The sequence below is a fragment of the Podarcis tiliguerta genome, assembly GCF_965153285.1.
Source record: "Podarcis tiliguerta genome assembly, chromosome: 6".
Taxonomy (NCBI): Eukaryota; Metazoa; Chordata; class Lepidosauria; order Squamata; family Lacertidae; genus Podarcis; species Podarcis tiliguerta.
In genome coordinates this window covers 34,124,720-34,143,455 of record NC_139539.1, presented here as the reverse complement: position 1 = coordinate 34,143,455, position 18,736 = coordinate 34,124,720, and the positions used below count along the sequence as shown (strand labels likewise).

General features: G+C 43.7%; 1 protein-coding gene across 10 annotated transcripts in view; it reads left to right on the top strand.

Moving 5' to 3' along the window:
• The first annotated feature begins 7,087 nt into the window (after nt 1-7,087).
• The window catches only part of HIPK1 (homeodomain interacting protein kinase 1), a 44,330-nt gene continuing 32,681 nt past the window's right edge, over nt 7,088-18,736 (top strand). For 4 of the 10 annotated variants that reach the window (XM_083447183.1, XM_083447182.1, XM_083447176.1 and 1 more), the window contains exons 1-2: nt 7,553-7,709; nt 14,994-16,071. In XM_083447183.1, the coding sequence (XP_083303309.1) occupies nt 7,607-7,709; nt 14,994-16,071 (1,181 nt within the window). In that variant the 5' untranslated portion in view covers nt 7,553-7,606. Of the gene's footprint in view, nt 7,515-7,552; nt 7,710-8,244; nt 8,301-8,345; nt 8,562-14,993; nt 16,072-18,736 lie in introns of those variants that run through there. The other 6 variants (XM_083447181.1, XM_083447180.1, XM_083447175.1 and 3 more) reach the window with 4 other exon arrangements.

The window sequence follows — 18,736 nt, the reverse complement described above, 5'->3', positions numbered from 1 at the left end:
TTGTCATTAAACCCAAGATGGCATACATATACTTAGCTGTTAGCCCCCAGCTCCCACCAAGCCTCTAGTTTCCTCCCCCTAACCCCCATGAACTCCTGATGCCATCAAACTACTACTGTTGCCGCTTAAATAATGGCAAAAAGCCACAAAATGTGAGCTACAAATAGCATTTAGTGTGTTCTGCAGCACATCTCCCGAGGGGTTTTGCCATTGCAACCCTGGAGAGAAAAACACAGCAAAGCTGGGGAAGTTCTATAGACACAGGAATTTGCTGTTGCCCTTGCAGACTGACAGAGGAATGCTCATCGGCTGTGCTAGTAATCACACTGATTGCACAGTAGTCAGTCCATACTAACAAAGGCTACATTAAACTGCATTATAGTTCAGACAAGTTTGCTTTGCTTTATGGAAATGATTTTTTTGCCCCCCAGACATGATTTTTCAGTTGCTTACGTTGATCTCTTTATTTTGATCTATGACTAGGGGCTGCACCCCTTCTCGCTTCCTCTCACTAACTTCTTCCTTCACATAGCTATCAGCATTGGATTCAGCACACAGAGCAAGACAAGCCTTTGTGTCTCTTCCCAGCTTCCAGCCCACAGCACAAATAATAATGAGGGGATACAAACAGTAATTTAAATATTCTATATCCGAGGTTCTAAAAAAAGTAATTGCATTTGTGTTAGTGGCTTTGACAATTTTTAAGTTACAAATAATCTGTTTTCATTTATTAATCAGTTTTTCCATTATGTCTATGAAATTAATCTAAGCACAAGCAAACATTGTTTGTGGAATGGTATTTGTTTACCTTTTTGCCTGAGTATTTCTTATTAGTTCTGTCATTGTGGCTAGTTCAAGGTACTTGCACAACTTTAAATTGCCATTCATCTTTTCTTGGTATTAACTCATTTTCCAGTATTTTGCTATTAACATTCTAGCCGATGTTGTCACATCAAGAAATACTCTTTTATTTTTATTTGGGATGCTCATTGTTAGAATGCCAAAATAGATAAGCGTAGAGTTACTTTAACAATTGTGTGTTTTAGCATTTATTTATTTTTGGTTCCTCATAGGTCATGTCCTTTTTTTTTTTTTTTTTTTACTATGGGGACATGTCCATCACATGTTGAATAAGGTTCCTTCATTTTGTTCATCTCCAAAACTTATTGCTGATATTTATTTATTCTGACTGATTTGGATGGGATCAGGTACCATATGTAAGCCATTTTCATTAAGTGCTCTTTTATCAGATAGCACATGGTGAATTTTAAGCCTTTTCCCAATGTTTTCTCATTTTTCAGTCCAGTAGTAATCTGTGTGGTTTTGATAATATCTTTGTATTATTTAATAATAATTCTTCTCTAAATCTGATGTCTTTGTGTCAAGTCCTTTTTCATCTGACTGGTAATCTAATTTTTTATTTTTGTTTTCACCTTTCTTGCATTTCTACCCTTTTCTTCCTGTATATGTAGAGTAACTAAGTGAAGGAAAGCAAACAAACTTAGTAGATAATAACAATAATTATATGGAAATGTGATAATAATACTCAAATGAATAAAATGCTTAACACACTAAGATTTTATTATTTGTAGCTTCCTAAAATAACTCAAGGAGATTATTTGGGGGGGGGGCTTTTGCCCCTTCCTTTTCTAACTGTGTCTTTAAGTCCCCCCCAAAAAACCCTTACAGGGTATCCCTTCTACATATGTTAATGCAGACCCAATGATGGAAAACCCTCAGCCCAACTTCTCCTGATTACAAGGCTATTTATTACCTGCAGCAACAACAACAAAAGACACCAGAGTGGCCACAGCTATCTCTTTCCAAAGGATACAGGCTGACGGGGGAGGGGGGCTGACAAAGGGGGGAAAGTTGAATTGCAAGGACACTTTCTCACTTTTAAACCTCAAGACTCTGTGCTCCAGGATTGAAAAGATATGTAAAAGATAACGATTGCCTCAAGATATGCAACTGATATTTAATTAGTTTGTTGTGTGATATTATGTAGGAATGCTAAAATGTGTCTGACAGTATGTTAGTTCCACAAAGGGGGGGGGGCAATTATTGAGTGTACTGTAATTGTTTTTATGTTCAATGTATAGTGTCTTATTGCTTACACCAGTGGAGGACTCTCATGCATTTTGAGCCTTCTAATAGATCAGGCTATTGCGTAATCCAGTATTTAGATTAGATCATGTTCCACCTGGCACTCTGCAGTGTGCCAACCTTCTCTACCCATTTTTAAATTATTTTAATTCATTTCACACACAAAATGCAAGCTTCAGGATCCATGAAACAGCAGATGCATGAAGGTATATATGCCTTGATTTAGCAGGAATGATCTCTTATAGAATTTGGTGCCCTTTTAATAATTTTTTTTACAGATTGGTTTGAAAGTTGAGAACCATGGCCCTATCTAAATTCTAATTGGACTCAGTTTCAATTCGACAAGTGTACCCAGACTGCAACTAGCTTTTTTGTCCCTTAAGGGCAAGTGAGCAACTTCCCCACAGTGCAAGACCAGAGCCTATAATAATAAAATCCCATAAAAAGGTCAAGGCAAGGACATCTCTCTCATGACATGTCCAAACCTACGGCAAGGTGACATGGTCTATATGAAATCCCTAAAGGGATTCACCAGGGATTGTTGCTGCTGTGGTATGATGGGGGAGAGCTAAGTTTGACACCTGAGAACACACAAAAAAGGCAGAAACAAAGCAAACTGCATTTCCAATCGTTATTGGACCTTCCTGCTAAGTGAAAAGCATAGACCACTATTGAGTAAATGTTTCTTCCAAAGTGTTAGAATGCCGCAAGTAATTCAGTAGCAAAATGCAACATGTGTTATTTTTATGTGATATCCTATATTTACACAAAGGTATCCATTTACAACGTACCATGTTATTATTTGTGGGGCAAATTTTTTAAAGAAAAATTCTACCCCCAAAGGATAGATATTTTGATAGGAATTTTGAGGTCTTAGATAGATGTTAAATGTTCATAAGTGTACCAACCAAGCATTTACATAGATCAGCACAGGAAGACTGACCTGAAATCATTTTTGATTCCCAAACCGACCAAACGTTTTCTCTGCGGGGGGGGGGGGGGTCAGGGAGCCTTCCCATTATCTCAGGAATTGAGTAATCAGCATTTTAATGGGTGACAGACTATCAGGAAAGGCTATCAGGAAAGGCAATCAGATAACCTGGCGGACAGGAAAAACACCTTTTCTGTGATGCAGATATGATGTTTGTGGGAGGTGGTCTTGGGTTACACCCCTTCTGTGATGTATGCATGATGTATGGAGGGGTGGTCTTGAGCTCCAGGGCAGGGAATTTAAAATGTCTATATAAGGCCTTGCGCACCATTGTTCTGGGTTCCTCCGTCCTGCATGTGGGGAGTGAGGACCCTGTTGCAACAGATGAATAAAGATCAGGCTTACTAGCTGCTTTGCTTCTCAATATTCTCTGGTTGGCCTCTGTTATTTTCTCCTACCAATAGGGAACCTACGTAAGGACTCTATATGGGCTCTTGGATACTCCATAAGGGAAAAGGGCAGATTTTTGTTTACAACACACTCATGTGCTATACTCTGAAAAAGCATGATGCAGACAGTTTGCTGAAGGAAAGCAGGTTTGGATCTGGTCAGTGCCCAGACCATCAGCAGTGGAGCCATTGGCATCTCTCCCAGCCAGCCTTCAGAGAACCTATACAAAATGGATCTCAGTCTTTTTTTTCTCTTTCTTCTTCCCAACACACCTTGCTCTAAAGATTCTCTTTTCCTGTCACCTCAAACACACACTTCATCACCATGGCAACCTCTGTCTGCCCAGGCCCAAGAATTCCTCTCAGATGGGCCATCAACCCCTTTTTATCATGTTAATGCGTCTATCCCAGGTGAAACACTGGCTTGGAAGGAAACTTTATGAATTTCAAAGGTTCAGACTGGGGTCAGCAAACTTTTTCAGCAGGGGTCCGGTCCACCATCCCTCAGACCATGATGTGGGCCCCCGGACTATATTTTGAAAAAAAAAAATATAAATGAATTCCTATCCCCCACAAATAACCCAGAGATGCATTCTAAATAAAAGGACACAGTCTACTCATGTAAAAACACACTGATTCCTGGACCATCCGTGGGCCGGATTGAGAAGGCGAATGGGCCACATCCGGCCCCCGGGCCTTAGGCTGCCTACCCCTGGTTTAGGACTTTGACTCTTAGGTTGGCTGAGAGACTAGAAATGGTTCTGGAGTTTCCTTAGCAACTCCCTGGTCCCCTCTGCAATCCCTAGATTGCAGCTGGATGTGTTCTTGTTAAGGGTTTAACTTTCAGCCACCTTCCCCTGTAAAATACTGTTTCTGGTCGCAACACTGCTTTCAGGAGGGTGAAAAGGCTGCTATTCAGATGCTTTTGACCTTTCTTACTCCAATTTAGGGGAAACAGAGTTAAACATCCCTCGCAAGAATGTGACACTGGTTGCATACACACCATACCTTTAAAGCATATTTATCCCTGCCCAAAGAATCCTGGGAACTGTACTTTACTTCTCACAGACCTAAAATGCCTTTCTTAGCTAATTGTAATTCTCCTAATCCTTGGGGTGTACTGTGTGTGAGCTTTGAATGTATATTAAAGATCTGGAGGGCAGCCACTAATTCTGCTATCAATAGAACTTGCTACCACTGAGCCTAGGGCTTGCCGATTGGAAGGTCAGTGGTCTGAATCCCCACGACGGGGTGAGTTCCTGTTGTTCGTTCTCAGCTCCTGCCAACCTACCAGTTTGAAAGCACATCAAAGTGCAAGTAGATAAATAGGTACCACTCTGGCAGGAAGGTAAATGGCATTTTTGTGCACTGCTCTGGTTTTGCCAGAAGCGGCTTAGTCATGCTGGCCACATGACCCTGAAAAACTGTCTGCGGACAAACATCAGTTCCCTTGGCCAGTAAAGCCAGATGAGCGCTGCAACCCCAGAGTCGTTCACGACTGGACTTAACTGTCAGAGGTCCTTTACCAGTGTGGTGTAGTGGTTAAGAGCGGTGGACTCGTAATCTGGTGAACCGGGTTCGCTTCCCCACTCCTCCACATGCAGCTGCTGGGTGACCTTGGGCTAGTCACACTTCTCTGATGTTTCTCAGCCCCACTCACCTCACAGAGTGTTTGTTGTGATGGAGGAAGGGAAAGGAGAATGTTAGCCGCTTTGAGACTCCTTTGGGTAGTGATAAAGCGGGATATCAAATCCAAACTCTTCTACCTTTTTATACCTACACTAGAAAATAGCCAAAAAGGAAACTGCCTTATCCTGAGTCAGACCATTGATCCATCTCACATTAGTATGATCCACACCAATTCGCAGCTGCTCCCCAGGATTTCAGAACTGGTTCTCTTCCAGCCCTACATGGAGCTGCCTGGGATTGAACCCAGGACTTTCTTGGTGTGTTATGTTGCATGTAGTAGCTGGGACTTGTGTCTTTAGCTGCTGCACAGCAAGATACTAAATAGGTGATGCTTTCTCCTCCACTACTATATACCTATGCTAGGAAAGCTTTACAGTTTTAGCATCTCATGCAGCTATTAAAAAGCAGGAACTCTACGGGGGGGGGGGATGGAGACAATTTGGGGCAGCGTGTACATCTCACAGCAAAAGGTTGCATCAAATTTCTACTTTAGACATGACAGAGAGGGGCAGACCCAGGAAGCACAAGACATTTGCCTTTGCTCCTCTCATGGGTAAAGTCTAGAAGCAACCTGAGAAATGGGCTTTTAAGGTTCAGTAACCCAGCTATTTCTGTGCCTAACAGACTCCACCTGAAACTCTTAAGTAATGTTTCAGTTTATAAAAGAGAGATGTACTCAAGAGAGGATAGTAGGTTACAGTAAAATGGGCAGTTTAGCACTAATGGGGATATATAACAAAATACTTCTGTGCAGGCCTTGGGGGAGGGAGAAAGGACAGTGTTTTTGTTTCCATTCCCACAAACATTTCTCTGCTGTACTAGATAAGGGTTTCTAGACTAAAATGTGATCATTTTTATTGCTAAACATGGTATTGGAAAGTAGAAATGGGAAGAATGCGCCACTTTTCCTCTTGAACCCGTATATTGTAAGGAAAGATATTTCAGTTGTGAAGGTCCAAATTAACACTTCTTTTTTGTCCCCCCCCCCCCGCTATCACATTGGGGGGGGGGGAGGCAGGCCAACCCTGATTTTAAAAACATGCTGTGAGCATGTGCAGTTTTGCATTTTAAACACACTTAAATCATAGCATCATGACTGCAGGAACAAAATGAGCTTTGCTTCTCCTGCCTGGGTGGTAAATAAATTTACTTGGGAATAAGCACCATTTTGTAGTAGAAAAGAATAATACATTTTAAAAGAGACAGGCCCAGCTGTCTCTTGGCCATAAAATAGTAAGAAAGAAAGGTTTCTGCAGTGAATCGTGTGAGCCCTGATGGGCTCTGAAGTAGCCTTGTTTGCTGCTGCCCAATCATCTGTGTGGTCATTTGGGGCATCCCTGAGCTGCAGGGACCTGGCGTTTGGCCTAGAGAGCATCCAGCCCCAGCTGGAAAAAAACCCCAAACCATTCCTTTGTAGGCAGTGCAAAGCCTTCAGTGTTTATTAATTCTAAGTTGAAACTAACATCTTTGTTAATTTTTATTGCAGATACTGACTTTGTTTAGAGGGGAATAATGGAGGCAGAGTGGCTTTCTACTTGTTCTGTATACTTGTACCCTATTGAAATGTTGAACTGTTTGTTGAACCCATCTGTAAAATAAGGATAGTAAACTTTATTTAGCTTTGCCCTAGGCAAATGTACTGAATTGCTAAATGCTTGCAGAAGCCATGATAAACGAGCATGTTATCTCATGACCATTAGCCCCTTTCAGATTTCAATTTACAAGAACATTAAACTTCCCTTGCATTAGCCAAACGGCAGGATCACAGCATTAAGAGTGTTTTGCAACTACAGATTATATTACTATATTCCGTTATCCCTCTTGGCAACTACTCTTGCTGATTAGATTTGCCCCTCAAAGGCTGATCTACGTTAATGTTGATTGGACCGTAGGACTAAGCGTGAAAGCACTTAAAACTTTATTCACAAAGGCGCTAAAACGTGATGTGATTTACATTTGAATTGTATTGTTCTGGCCAGGTGAGACCAGAGTCGACTATATAAAGGCTGGCTCGCCTTCTCCAGAAATGGCCTGGTGTTTCTTCCAGCACCGGTTGCGGTTGCTCTAAGGACCGGTAAAAATACTTCGTTGGCCGTTTGGAAGCGCAAAGAACTCTAGAACCATCCTGAAGGCAAGTTCGGAGTGGATTCCTATCCCTTTCAGTCGTTGTCAAGGACTTCGGCGGATCGGTTGCGCTTGATCAGAGAGAGAGAGGACCTGTGCCGATCCAGAGGCGAGAAACTTGGGAACTTGGGCTCAGCTGATCTTCAGCCGCGTGAAGATGGCAACTAAAAGACGTGCGCGAGGAACTGAATATAGCACGTCGAAATGGAAAAGAAGTAAGTGCGGCGCTGCGCAGCTTGCCGGGGTCGAGCTGTGGCGGGGGAGCCACGTGGCGCGTGAAGCCACAAAGGGGAGCCTTTCCTTTAGGATGCTGCAGGCGAAGCAGCCGCGGAAGAGGACGGCGGTCTGCCCGTGCCTGCGCGCCCCAAAGCGGCTCTCCCCGCGGCCGGCGGATCTCCCTCCTGAACAAGGTGCCCCGGCTGATCTCTCAGGCCATGCTCACGGGCGGCAGGTCCCGCCACCAGGGCCCGTCTCCTGGGTTTAGGCTCAGGGAAGCCAACCCTCCATGTTCTCGGCCTGTGCCTTGGCGCACGTAACATGGAGGCGCTCCTTTCAAGGGCAGCGGGGTTTGCCGTTTCCCTTGGAAACGCACCTAGTATCTGGGCTCTGATCGTCCAGGGGTCGTACCTCTTTCCCCCCCACCCCCTCCTTCCCCAAATGAGATGGATCCGGGTGTCTGGGGAGGGGCTGCGTGCTTATGATTTGCGTTTTTGGTAACGTATCGCGGCCGCGACAATCGGAGAAAATGTCTCCCGTCACGACGGCGAGCCTCGATTCCTCGGCGCGGCTCAACCGCGCTGATCACGTGGAGAGCGGGGGGAGGGGAAAAAGAAAACGGCTGTTCGCATCCCTGCCTCGGCGCTCGGCTGCTTCCGCCTCGGCGCTCGGAGCGTGAGGCGTTATAGCTGGCGTGCTGCGCTCGGCTGGCTCCGCCTGACTCAGTCGAGAGAGGGGCGCGGAACGGAGCGGGAGCAGCTGGGCTGAGCGGAGGGGCCCAGAGGGCGCGGCGGCTGGAAGAGCGGCGGGGGCCGGGCCGGGCTCGCTGGCGGGCGGGCGACGGGGGCCGAAGCCTGGCGTCGGCGGCATCCGAGAGGCCCGGGGGCTGCCCCTGTGTCGGCCACCTCGAGAAGGCCGCGGCGGCCGCGCTCCCCCTTGCCCGGGCCGGCCCCGAGTCCCGGGGCTAGGATGCGCCCGCTCGTCCCCCGGCACCGGCAGGCAGCTCCCGGCCCGGCCCGTGGCTGAGACACCCCCAACGGCGGCGAGTAAGTGCACGGGCGGCCGCTCGCGGGGAGGCCTTGGGGTGGGATGCAGCGGGCGGGGACGGCGCTCTGTCGTGGGCTGTGGGCAGGTCGCTTCTCGGGTTCAGAGGCCGCCATCATCGCACTCGAGGGCCGCTGAGGCCTGGCTGGGGAGGCGGAGGCCGAGCCTTGCCAGCCAGATCGCGTAGCTCTTGGGAGGTGGGGGAGACTCCCGTCGAGGGGCGAGACTCGCGTTCCTATATTTCTCTTGCTTATGCGGCCCCCGCTCCATAACAACCTGTTAATCCACGAGGCTCCCCTTCCCCACTGTAAAAAAAACAAAAATTTCCAGCGAGTGGGGCGCTGTGTAATCCTTTGCCATTACGCCCGTCGCTGGGGCCTCCGGTTAGTGAGTGGGCAGGGCATTTTCATATTCTCCCCCCCCCCCCCGCCTTCCGCCTCTGCCAAGTTTAAACTACGGTTCATTGAAATAAGTCCCTTTTAAGAACTTACTCCAGTGGCATATTCTACCGCCATCGTCAGCTTTCCTGTACTTGTGCTTATTCATTTAATTACTACTTACGTTTTTATCGCCCCTCTCAAGATATATATCCTTCCAAGGTGGGGTGGCTTATCAGAAATATTAAATTACATTTATTATACAAATATTAAAGCACACTTTAAGAAAATGTACTAAAGAAAATCAACATATTAAAAAGTCTTCTGCTCCTTTCCCTGCCCTGTAGCAGAATGATCCTGTTGTGGGGAGTGGATAGTCCATAGTCCAGCGCAGGCTCTGAGATGGTCTTCATTTCTTGTTTCTGCTGGAATCCTTCAAACAGGACGCTTGGGTGTGGATTATGGGGACATAAGAAGCTGCTTTATAGTGAGTCAGATCACTAGTCCATCTAGCACTAATGTTGTCTACACTGGCAGGCACCAGCTCTCCAGAGTTTTAGATGGGATGGTCTAGAGACTCTAGCCCTACTTTTTGTGAGGGAGAGCTGCAGAGGGATTGCTAGTCGGTTCTGTTGAACTGAACTAGAATCTTTAGCAAAAATGTTAGTGTTTTAACAAGTAGAAAAACCAAAGCGTAAGTCATTCTTCAGTAAAATGTGCTCATGTGAATTCCACTCTGTGGTATTGTGATTCTATTCCCATAGCAAAAGTTTTCACTATGAGAATACTTGACATTTTAGTAGCTGAACAAGTGAACTCCTGGTTTGCAGCTGCTGGTTTTGATAAACTCAAATGCTTTGCATGCATTGTGGCATTCTGTTGTTGGAAATGCTGTTATTAAATACATCACAGAATGATTATGCTTGGAGTCAAAGCAGGTATTTAGTGCTGTATTCAGAGGGTAGCCAGATAACCTGTTTCAGTGTTCCTAGATGGGTACAGGTATAAATAGCAAAATTTTGTATCTAGACTAAAGCCAAAGCCTGATATTATCAACTGTAGAAAAAACTGGCCTTAGTTTGTTCCTCAGACCGCACAAAGTGCATGAGGGATAACATGCTTTATATTAACATCTTAAAGCAAGTATGGTACTACATTGCTTGAAGCAGAATACAGCTTTAATTTTACTTCCTGCTTATGAACAAGAGCTAAATGCCCTCTTCAGAACCAAATATTTATGTAGTCTAGGACTGTGGCATCTTCGTAAGCTCTGGATGTGTGTTGATGTAGCAAATGAAGAGATCTGTATAGAAATCTGCTATACAGTGGTACCTTGGGTTAAGAACTTAAGAACTTCGTTCTGGAGGTCTGTTCTTAATCTGAAACTGTTTTTAACCTGAAGCACCACTTTAGCTAATGGGGCCTCCTGCTGCCACTGCGCTGCTGCTCTTCTCATTCTGAAGCAAAGTTCTTAACCCGAGGTAATATTTCTGGGTTAGTGGAGTCTGTAACCTGAAGTGTATGTAACCTGAGGTACCACTGTATTAGTGCAGTCCCACCTCTAAAGCTATCTAGGTCACAACACCATGAAATGCAGAACCTGCCACTGTGGAGATCACACCCTAATATTTTTTTTAGAACTAGATGAGTGGCTAGTGTGAACTTGTTGACATGGCTGAAGAATTGGTGGCAGCAAAAATGTGCTCATTTTTACTGATAGCATTATGCATTAAGATCAACTTTATAAAACATGAACATTGCCGATGTGGCATCTGACCTAGCTTACATACAAAATGGGGTGGGAGTTAACACAGTTTCCTGGATACTGATAAAAGTGTTTTACTGAAATTGAAACTTGTGTTGTGGTTGTTCTTTGAAACTTAATATGATGTTTTTAGTACAGCATTTATCCTTGGGGACAGATGTTGTCTGGGAGTGAGAAGTTGAAGGGCCATCTCTTGGAGCCAAGCTCATCCCTTCTTAACTACTGGTTTTTACATGCAACATGCTCCTGACAGAGTTGGAATAAACTGTTGGAAAGGATTTTAGCTCTTGAAAACACTTGAGTCTTTGCCAAAATCACAGAGAAAACATTCATGTTGTTCCTTTAATCTGCCCTTGAATAAGTAGTGTGTACAAGACATTGCTATCTTGGTTTAGAGATCAGAGCAGTCACTTTTACTACAACCTGGCTTAATTACAGTAAGATATGAAAGATGTTTGCAGTGAGTGGTTAAAGCATAATTGGGGGGCGGGGAAGAGAAGACCTCTTCTACTTTAAGTAACCCCCATCCATCTTGGACTCCCTTCTCTTTTAGAATTTCTGATCATAGGATCTCTCCCCGTAGTTCATTAAGCTTTTTGAAATCAGCCTTCAGAAATCCCAGAGTGCATGTCCAACTACACTCAGCTTTCCCTTGCCTCTGTATAATGAAACATGAGAGGACATGATCACTTCCTCCCAGTACTTCCACTTTGTCAATCAGTTCCTCCCTGTTGGTGAGAAAGAGGTCCAAGAGATGTTGCTTCTTCCATCTTCTGGGAAATGAAATTGCCGGTGGTGGAATTTGTTGAACCATACATTCTTGGCAGAGTTAGTTTCAGCATGTATCAGGGTAGTTGAAGTTTCCCATGACTACTAGAACTCTCCTTTTTGAATGTTTGGTAATCTGCTGTAGGAAGGCACCATCCACTCTTCGGTCTGGCTTGAAGGTTTATAGCAGACACCTGCAGTCAGGTCACTTTTGTTCTCCTCCTACAATTTTTATCCATGTACTCAATATGCCTTCAATTCTCCAGGTCATGGATTTGTTAAAAAGTGTATACATGCTTTACATGTAATGCTCTTCCTCTTCCCTACCTGTTTGGTTTGTTCCTTTTGAATAGGTTATACCCCTCAATTTTTACATTCCAGTCATGATTCTCATCCCACCAGGTTTCAGTAATGCCAGTTAGGTCACATTTACCTTCCTGCATTAAATGCTCAAATTGATAATAGAATAGCCAGTTGAACATTAGGCTGCCAGTACTTAGGATAGTTGTTATTTCCAGGAATTGGTAGCTTTATATTGGGTAATGTGTGTGTCACTTCAGTTGGCAATCTGATGCAGGGTTTTGAAATGGCTGCTTTGGCTCAGGCTTTTGTCCTGTGTCATGTTTTCTTGTTTTCTGACTGTCTTGGTCTTCCAGCACATCACAAAAGATTTTAAGGAACACCCTGTTTTCATGTTGGGGTAATCCACATGTCTGATGAGACATACTTGAATTCTATATGTGCAGTCTAGAAGAGACCAAAGCATACTTTAAATTGGTTGTTCAAGTGTGTGTAACTTCCTCTGGATAGTGTCTCGTCATCGCTGGCAACAATGAGTTAATTTGGCAGTCTTCATAGCTGCATGTAGTGACATACCCAAAATCCTACATAGAACTTCCTACTAAGTAAATTGATACACTTTTTTCAGAGCTGCTCTTTTGACCGCCCCAGATTACTTGTAGCAGTAAGCCAAACAATGGCTTAATATGAAAGAGCAAACATGTGAATTCGCAGAGAGAAGAACATGGCTCCTTTGCTTCTCTAACGCTGTTGCTGCACTGCTCTGAGCTAAACCATATTTTGGCTTAGCATTATGTCCAAACCTAGGCTTGCTGTTTATCTCCCCAGACAAACCATGAGTAGTAAGCCATAGAATAAATATTAACTATAAATATTAACTATGGCCCATGGTTTGCCTGGATTGAAATAAAACGGCAAGCCTGCATTTTGACATAATGGCTAAGCCAAACCACAGGATCGGGCTCAGAAGAGGAGCAAAGCAACCAGTCTTGTCTTTGGGAACCTGCATGTTTGCTTGTTCATGTGCTTTGTGTTGTGTGAATCAGGTCAGTGAGTAAAAGAGCAACGGCTTACACGGGCCATTATGAATGATGACACAAGCAGAAGCTTGTCATTGTCCTCTATGGACAATGTCAAATTGTATTGATGGAATAAGTTGCTTCATTGGCATTGTTTCTACTCCTAGCAAACTTTTCAGTGTTAGCTGGCACAAAAGTGTCAACACTTCTGTGAATGAACTACTGTTTCAAAATGGAGAAACTAGTTTGCAACATGAGAACATTTATGAAAGCATCTAAACTTTAGTCAAAGTCAAAAGAAACATGTGTGAATTGGCTGTGGTCTGGTGTCACACTACTACTAAGGTCTTGCAGGAAACGTGGCTTGAATAGCTGTTGGCAAATGCTCTGTTAGTCTTTAAAAACACGTGTTTCTAAAATCCAGGCTCTGCAAGTTGGAGAGAGTGTTTGCCAGTCTCCTTTGTTGAGCCTTACTTTCCTTTCACTGTAAAAGCAAATGATCAAAAGGTTACCCTCTGAATGTTTTGAACTAATCCTTTGAACTATAATTCCCCTCACCACCAGCTATTGGCCATGCTATTTGGGCTGCTGGTAGCTGGTCCATAACCTGTTTTGCAAGGCATTGCAGATTAAAACCTGTCCCCCTAAATAGGCCTGACAACAAGCAAATATTTGGACTGGACTTTGAAGGGCCAGTTGGAGCCTGCCGCCTTTTCTCTGTGACACTTGAGACATAAACTGTTAGACCATTTATGTTTTTATCTGAAGGTAACCTTCCATACCGGACGCGGGTGGCGCTGTGGTCTAAACCACTGAGCCTAGGGCTTGCTGATCGGAAGGTTGGCGGTTCGAATCCCCGCAACGGGGTGAGCTCCCGTTGCTCTGTCACAGCTTCTGCCCACCTAGCAGCTCGAAAGCACGACAATGTAAAAGTTGATAAATAGGTATCGCTCTGGCGGGAAGGTAAACGGCGTTTCCGTGTGCTGCTTTGGTTTGCCAGAAGCGGCTTAGTCATGCTGGCCACATGAGCCGGAAGCTGTCTGCGGACAAATGCCGGCTCCCTTGGCCTATAGACCGAGATGAGTGTGCAACCCCAAAGTCGTCCGCGACTTTACCTTTAACCTTCCATAATGAAATTGCTAGTGTTTACTTCTAATACTTTAATGTATATTTCTTTTTATCACACAGAGCCACAGCACTGAAATTTAGCAAAATATAAACAGTAAAGCTACAGTAAAAAACATCACCTCATCAGCACCAGTCATGAGTAGCATCTGATCCTGACATTGCTTAATTGAAGGCAGTGTTGGTGTCCCTTTTGCAATACTGATGGTATTGCATGGTCAGGCATATTCCCTTCTGCTTGTTAACGTTTTCTAGTCAGTGTTTTCATTAAGTTGTACTTAAAAAAATTTTCCTTCCATGTTCTCAAGGCACCTTTGAAATGAACTAAAAGCCAGTTGGTTGGTTTTTTTTTGTTTTTTTTTAAAAATACTTTCAGCACAGTCAAGCTGTGGATCTGGGAAGTATCCTTAGGGATGACTTGCTAGGAGTGAGGTTGGGGAGTATCCTTTGGGAAGGACTTGCTTCTAGGAGTGAGGTTGGGGAGTAATTATTGGGACGACATAGTGACTTCTGTCCTTAATTGTAGGTGGTTTGTATTTCGGTAGAGGTAGGATGGACAACTTGTTTGGTCGTGGTCAGGTTGTATGTAGTAGAGCATAAAGGAAATGATAGAACCTATAAAACAGCAAATTAATGCAAATGTTAACCCCACAATACTTTAACCAGCACATCATTTTATTAACTCACATGTTTCCTACACCTGACTTAAAGTAACATAAAGTAACATTGTAACTACGCATTTGACCACTTACAGGAAAGTTGTACCCCCCCAATTTTTTAAAATTGTTGTTCTTTGTTCCTGATCCCCCTATGTATAAATACCCGCTGGCCAGGGTGACCAAGAATGTAATATTATTTGGCTGCTGATGTGGCAGTTTGTGTGTAGCTGTAGGCAATCTATGGAAAGAGCCATTTCCCTTGTTACCTTTGGGAAACATTTGGTGAGGTCACACACTCGCCATTATTACTTAGTGGGTAAAAAGAGAGCTGTGAATCTGGCTCTTTTTCCCCAAGTGTGATTTCTTGTTGTGTGATATATTTATTGCTTATTCATTAATTAGCTCTTTGTTTACTCTTCAGGTATGGCCTCTCAGCTGCAGGTATTCTCCCCCCCATCAGTATCTTCGAGTGCCTTCTGCAGTGCCAAGAAACTGAAAGTGGAGCCCTCTAGCTGGGATGTTTCAGGACCGAGTAACGGTGACGAGTATTACAGTCACAGCAAAAACCTCCCAGGTGCTCAAGGGCCAGCCAGCTCCTCTCACCAGGTAGCAAACTTCAGCATCCCTGCTTATGACCAGAGCCTCCATCTCCCTGCTCCTTCAGTTGAGCACATTGTGGTCACAGCAGCCGACAGCACAGGCAGTGGTGGAACAACGTCGTTCCAAAGCAGCCAGGCCCTAACACACAGGGCTAACATTGCTTTGCTGGAACCGTACCAAAAATGTGGATTAAAAAGGAAAAGTGAGGAAGTTGACAGCAACGGTAGCGTGCAAATTATTGAGGAACATCCACCTCTCATGCTGCAAAACAGACCTGCGGTGGGTGCTGCGGCCACTACCACCACTGTAACAACGAAAAGCAGTAGTTCCAGTGGCGAAGGGGATTACCAGCTGGTCCAGCATGAAATCCTTTGTTCCATGACAAACAGCTATGAAGTCCTGGAGTTCTTGGGCCGAGGGACCTTTGGGCAGGTGGCAAAATGCTGGAAGCGGAGTACCAAGGAGATTGTAGCTATCAAAATCCTGAAAAACCACCCTTCCTATGCCAGGCAGGGGCAGATCGAAGTGAGTATCCTGTCCCGGCTGAGTAGTGAGAATGCTGATGAATACAACTTTGTCCGCTCTTATGAGTGTTTTCAGCATAAAAACCACACATGCCTGGTGTTTGAGATGCTGGAACAAAACTTGTACGACTTCTTAAAACAAAATAAGTTTAGCCCCCTGCCTCTGAAATACATTCGGCCAATTTTGCAGCAGGTGGCCACTGCCTTGATGAAACTGAAAAGCCTGGGTCTAATACATGCTGACCTGAAGCCTGAGAACATCATGCTGGTTGATCCTGTACGCCAGCCATATAGGGTGAAGGTCATAGACTTCGGCTCTGCAAGTCATGTGTCGAAAGCTGTGTGTTCTACTTACTTGCAATCACGCTATTATAGGTAAGTACCCATTTCATTTATTTAAACAAGAGGGTTTTTTTTGCATGGCATTCATCCTGTGGCACTTGATAGGTAAATTGTCTCCTTAAATCATGCCTGTCTGCTTTCTGTCTGTTTCCCATTGATCCTTTCCTGTTTCTTTTCCATTTGTGTTTTCAACTTGAAAGATATTTACAAATATTTTGCAAATAACTGGGTTGATAAAGTTGAGTGAGAACTCAGAAGCCTGACTACTTCAAGCAGACTGCAGATGCCAAGGGGGGGGGGGGGAAATGTCATTATTTGACATTTAGAAAAAGAACTTCTATGCTTCTAGAATTTGGGATGTAAAATGCAGTAGATTGAATAACATAGCCAGAATTCAAAAGCCCACACAAATCCCCAAGGGGAATTTATATTTCTCCAATGGTAGTCATCCTTGCCACATGAATAAGCACTTAAAACATTTTAAGGGTTTGAGATCACTCTGGATGTGCCCAAGTTTGAGTTCAACCTGGCATATAGCCGTTGGCACTTGTAAGCCACACTCTTGGTGTTAAAATTTTGGTATCTGTGTTGGAGTGTTGGGAAGCTCAGATGTTTGTATCAGATTTTTCAGGCAGCTGCAATATTCAAATGGGTACCCAGTAGTCATGTTGTCATAAGCATAAACCATGGCTTGCTGTGCACAAGTGAAATCATGCCTGCATTGCTCTTCCTGGCTTTTGGGAAAAGCAAGCCATGATCTCTGGATTGATATTTCTGAACCAGATATTTGTTGGATCAATCCATCAACGTCTGATGGATGTTTTAGAAGTATTGGGTCTGGCATCACTTTTGCTGCCTTGACCACAGCAGTGCTGAATGCCTGTATTTGTTACCAATATGCTTTTATGCCTGTCAAGTAAACTTCTACACTTGACTGAATCTTTATGGCATCCATGAGTATTTATTGTCTACTGTGTGTACCTTCAACCCCGAAGACACTTCCCAGGAAGGAGCTGTGTTGAGATGTAACTGCCAAGTATGGATACTGGCACACATGCACAGCGAAAGTGATGCTGGACCTAATCCTAATAAATCATCCATCAGATGTTGATGGACTGATCCAGCAGTATTGTGAGTTGGTTGTTCCCAACAAGTCATGATTAGTAAGATAAGAATAAAGGACTGATTTTCAGTTCCAATAATCCATAATCCCATGTTCAAATGTACTGTGAAGACAAGGATTGTGATCTACTTCCTGCCAGCACCTTTCATGTATAAACACTTCATTCCTTTTTTAAGCCTCTGAAAATAACAATATGCAGCTGGTTATCTAAACAAAATATATTTAGAGGGGAATTTGATCTACTACTTGGTTTGGTGATTGACACAAATAGTTCAACGGCAACTGCTGTCCATCTTGATATCACACATGGTTGAGTTGGTGACTTTGTTGATTTTCCTGTGTTTGCTGGGAGAATATGACTAGCTTGTAAGATGATTAATACCTACAATGCTTGGGTGTGTGTGTTAGGGTAGTGTTTCAACCCAACACTGGGATCTCTTGTCATTTTTGTGTGGTCAGTGTATGGCTCACTGGATAATGAATTTGGGCATAGTTTCAAATTCCTCCTTAGAACTCACTGAGTGACATAGGATAACCACTGTTTTCCTAAAGGAAAGGAAACTAGGTAAAGAAACATGGAGCTGGGTAGAGAGGTTGGACTTGGTGGTCAACTGCAGCTTAAGTTTACGACCACATTTCTCAACATGTTCCTTCTGTTTTGGGGATAAAACCTTTAATAATCCTATAGATCTGGCAATGAAGTTATTTTCCAGCGTAGCCATGTTTGTCTTACTCATTGGACTTAAGCTGTATGAAATTAAATGTTGTAGTGAATTGTGTGCTAAATTTGTCAGATCATTTTCTCACTGTATTGCCTTTAAAACATAAACAGGTTGATCTTATACCTTAGCAATAATTACTTAGGAGCTATTCCTATTGAATTTAATTCGTTGAGTTATCCCAAATGTGAGTGCATACAGCCAAAGGTTGTTTGTGTGGAAAAGTCATGATTCTGTGCCCACAGAGTAAACACCATCGGACATAAAAGCTTTACTTTGAAGTATATAGTGCTTAGGTTTGGGAAGTGTTGTTGTATTAAATCTATTTGATCCAGAGGAACAGTCTGTCAGCAGAATGGGGATTGAAGCAATATTTGGCAGTAACCCTCGGCAGTACCTTGTGCCACCTCAAACCCTGTTTCAGAGGGTTCCTCAAACCTCTAGAGCATCTCTGGATCAGAGTCCCCCTGTCACCAGAGGGACAGCAGTTGTTATAACTCCTATGGCTCTGTTAGGCTACCCAAGCTGAACTCATTGAATAGAAGACTGCATTGTGCTGGTATTACAGAAACTATGTGTATTGCTAGTTCCATTTATTAAAGAAAAAAAATGTACTTTGAGATAATTGTATCAGTTTTGATAGATTTCAGAGGGTGATCAATGATACTCTTTTGCACTAAAAGCAACGGAATACTGTAGCACCTTACAGGCTAGGAACGTCGTTATGGTATAAGTATTTGTAGGACAGAGCACACTTTACCAGATGCCATACATTATCTGGGGTGCTGTATTAAATGTTTTAAGTCTTTAAGATGCCATAGCACTGATTATTGGTTTTGCTATCACTTTTGCTCAT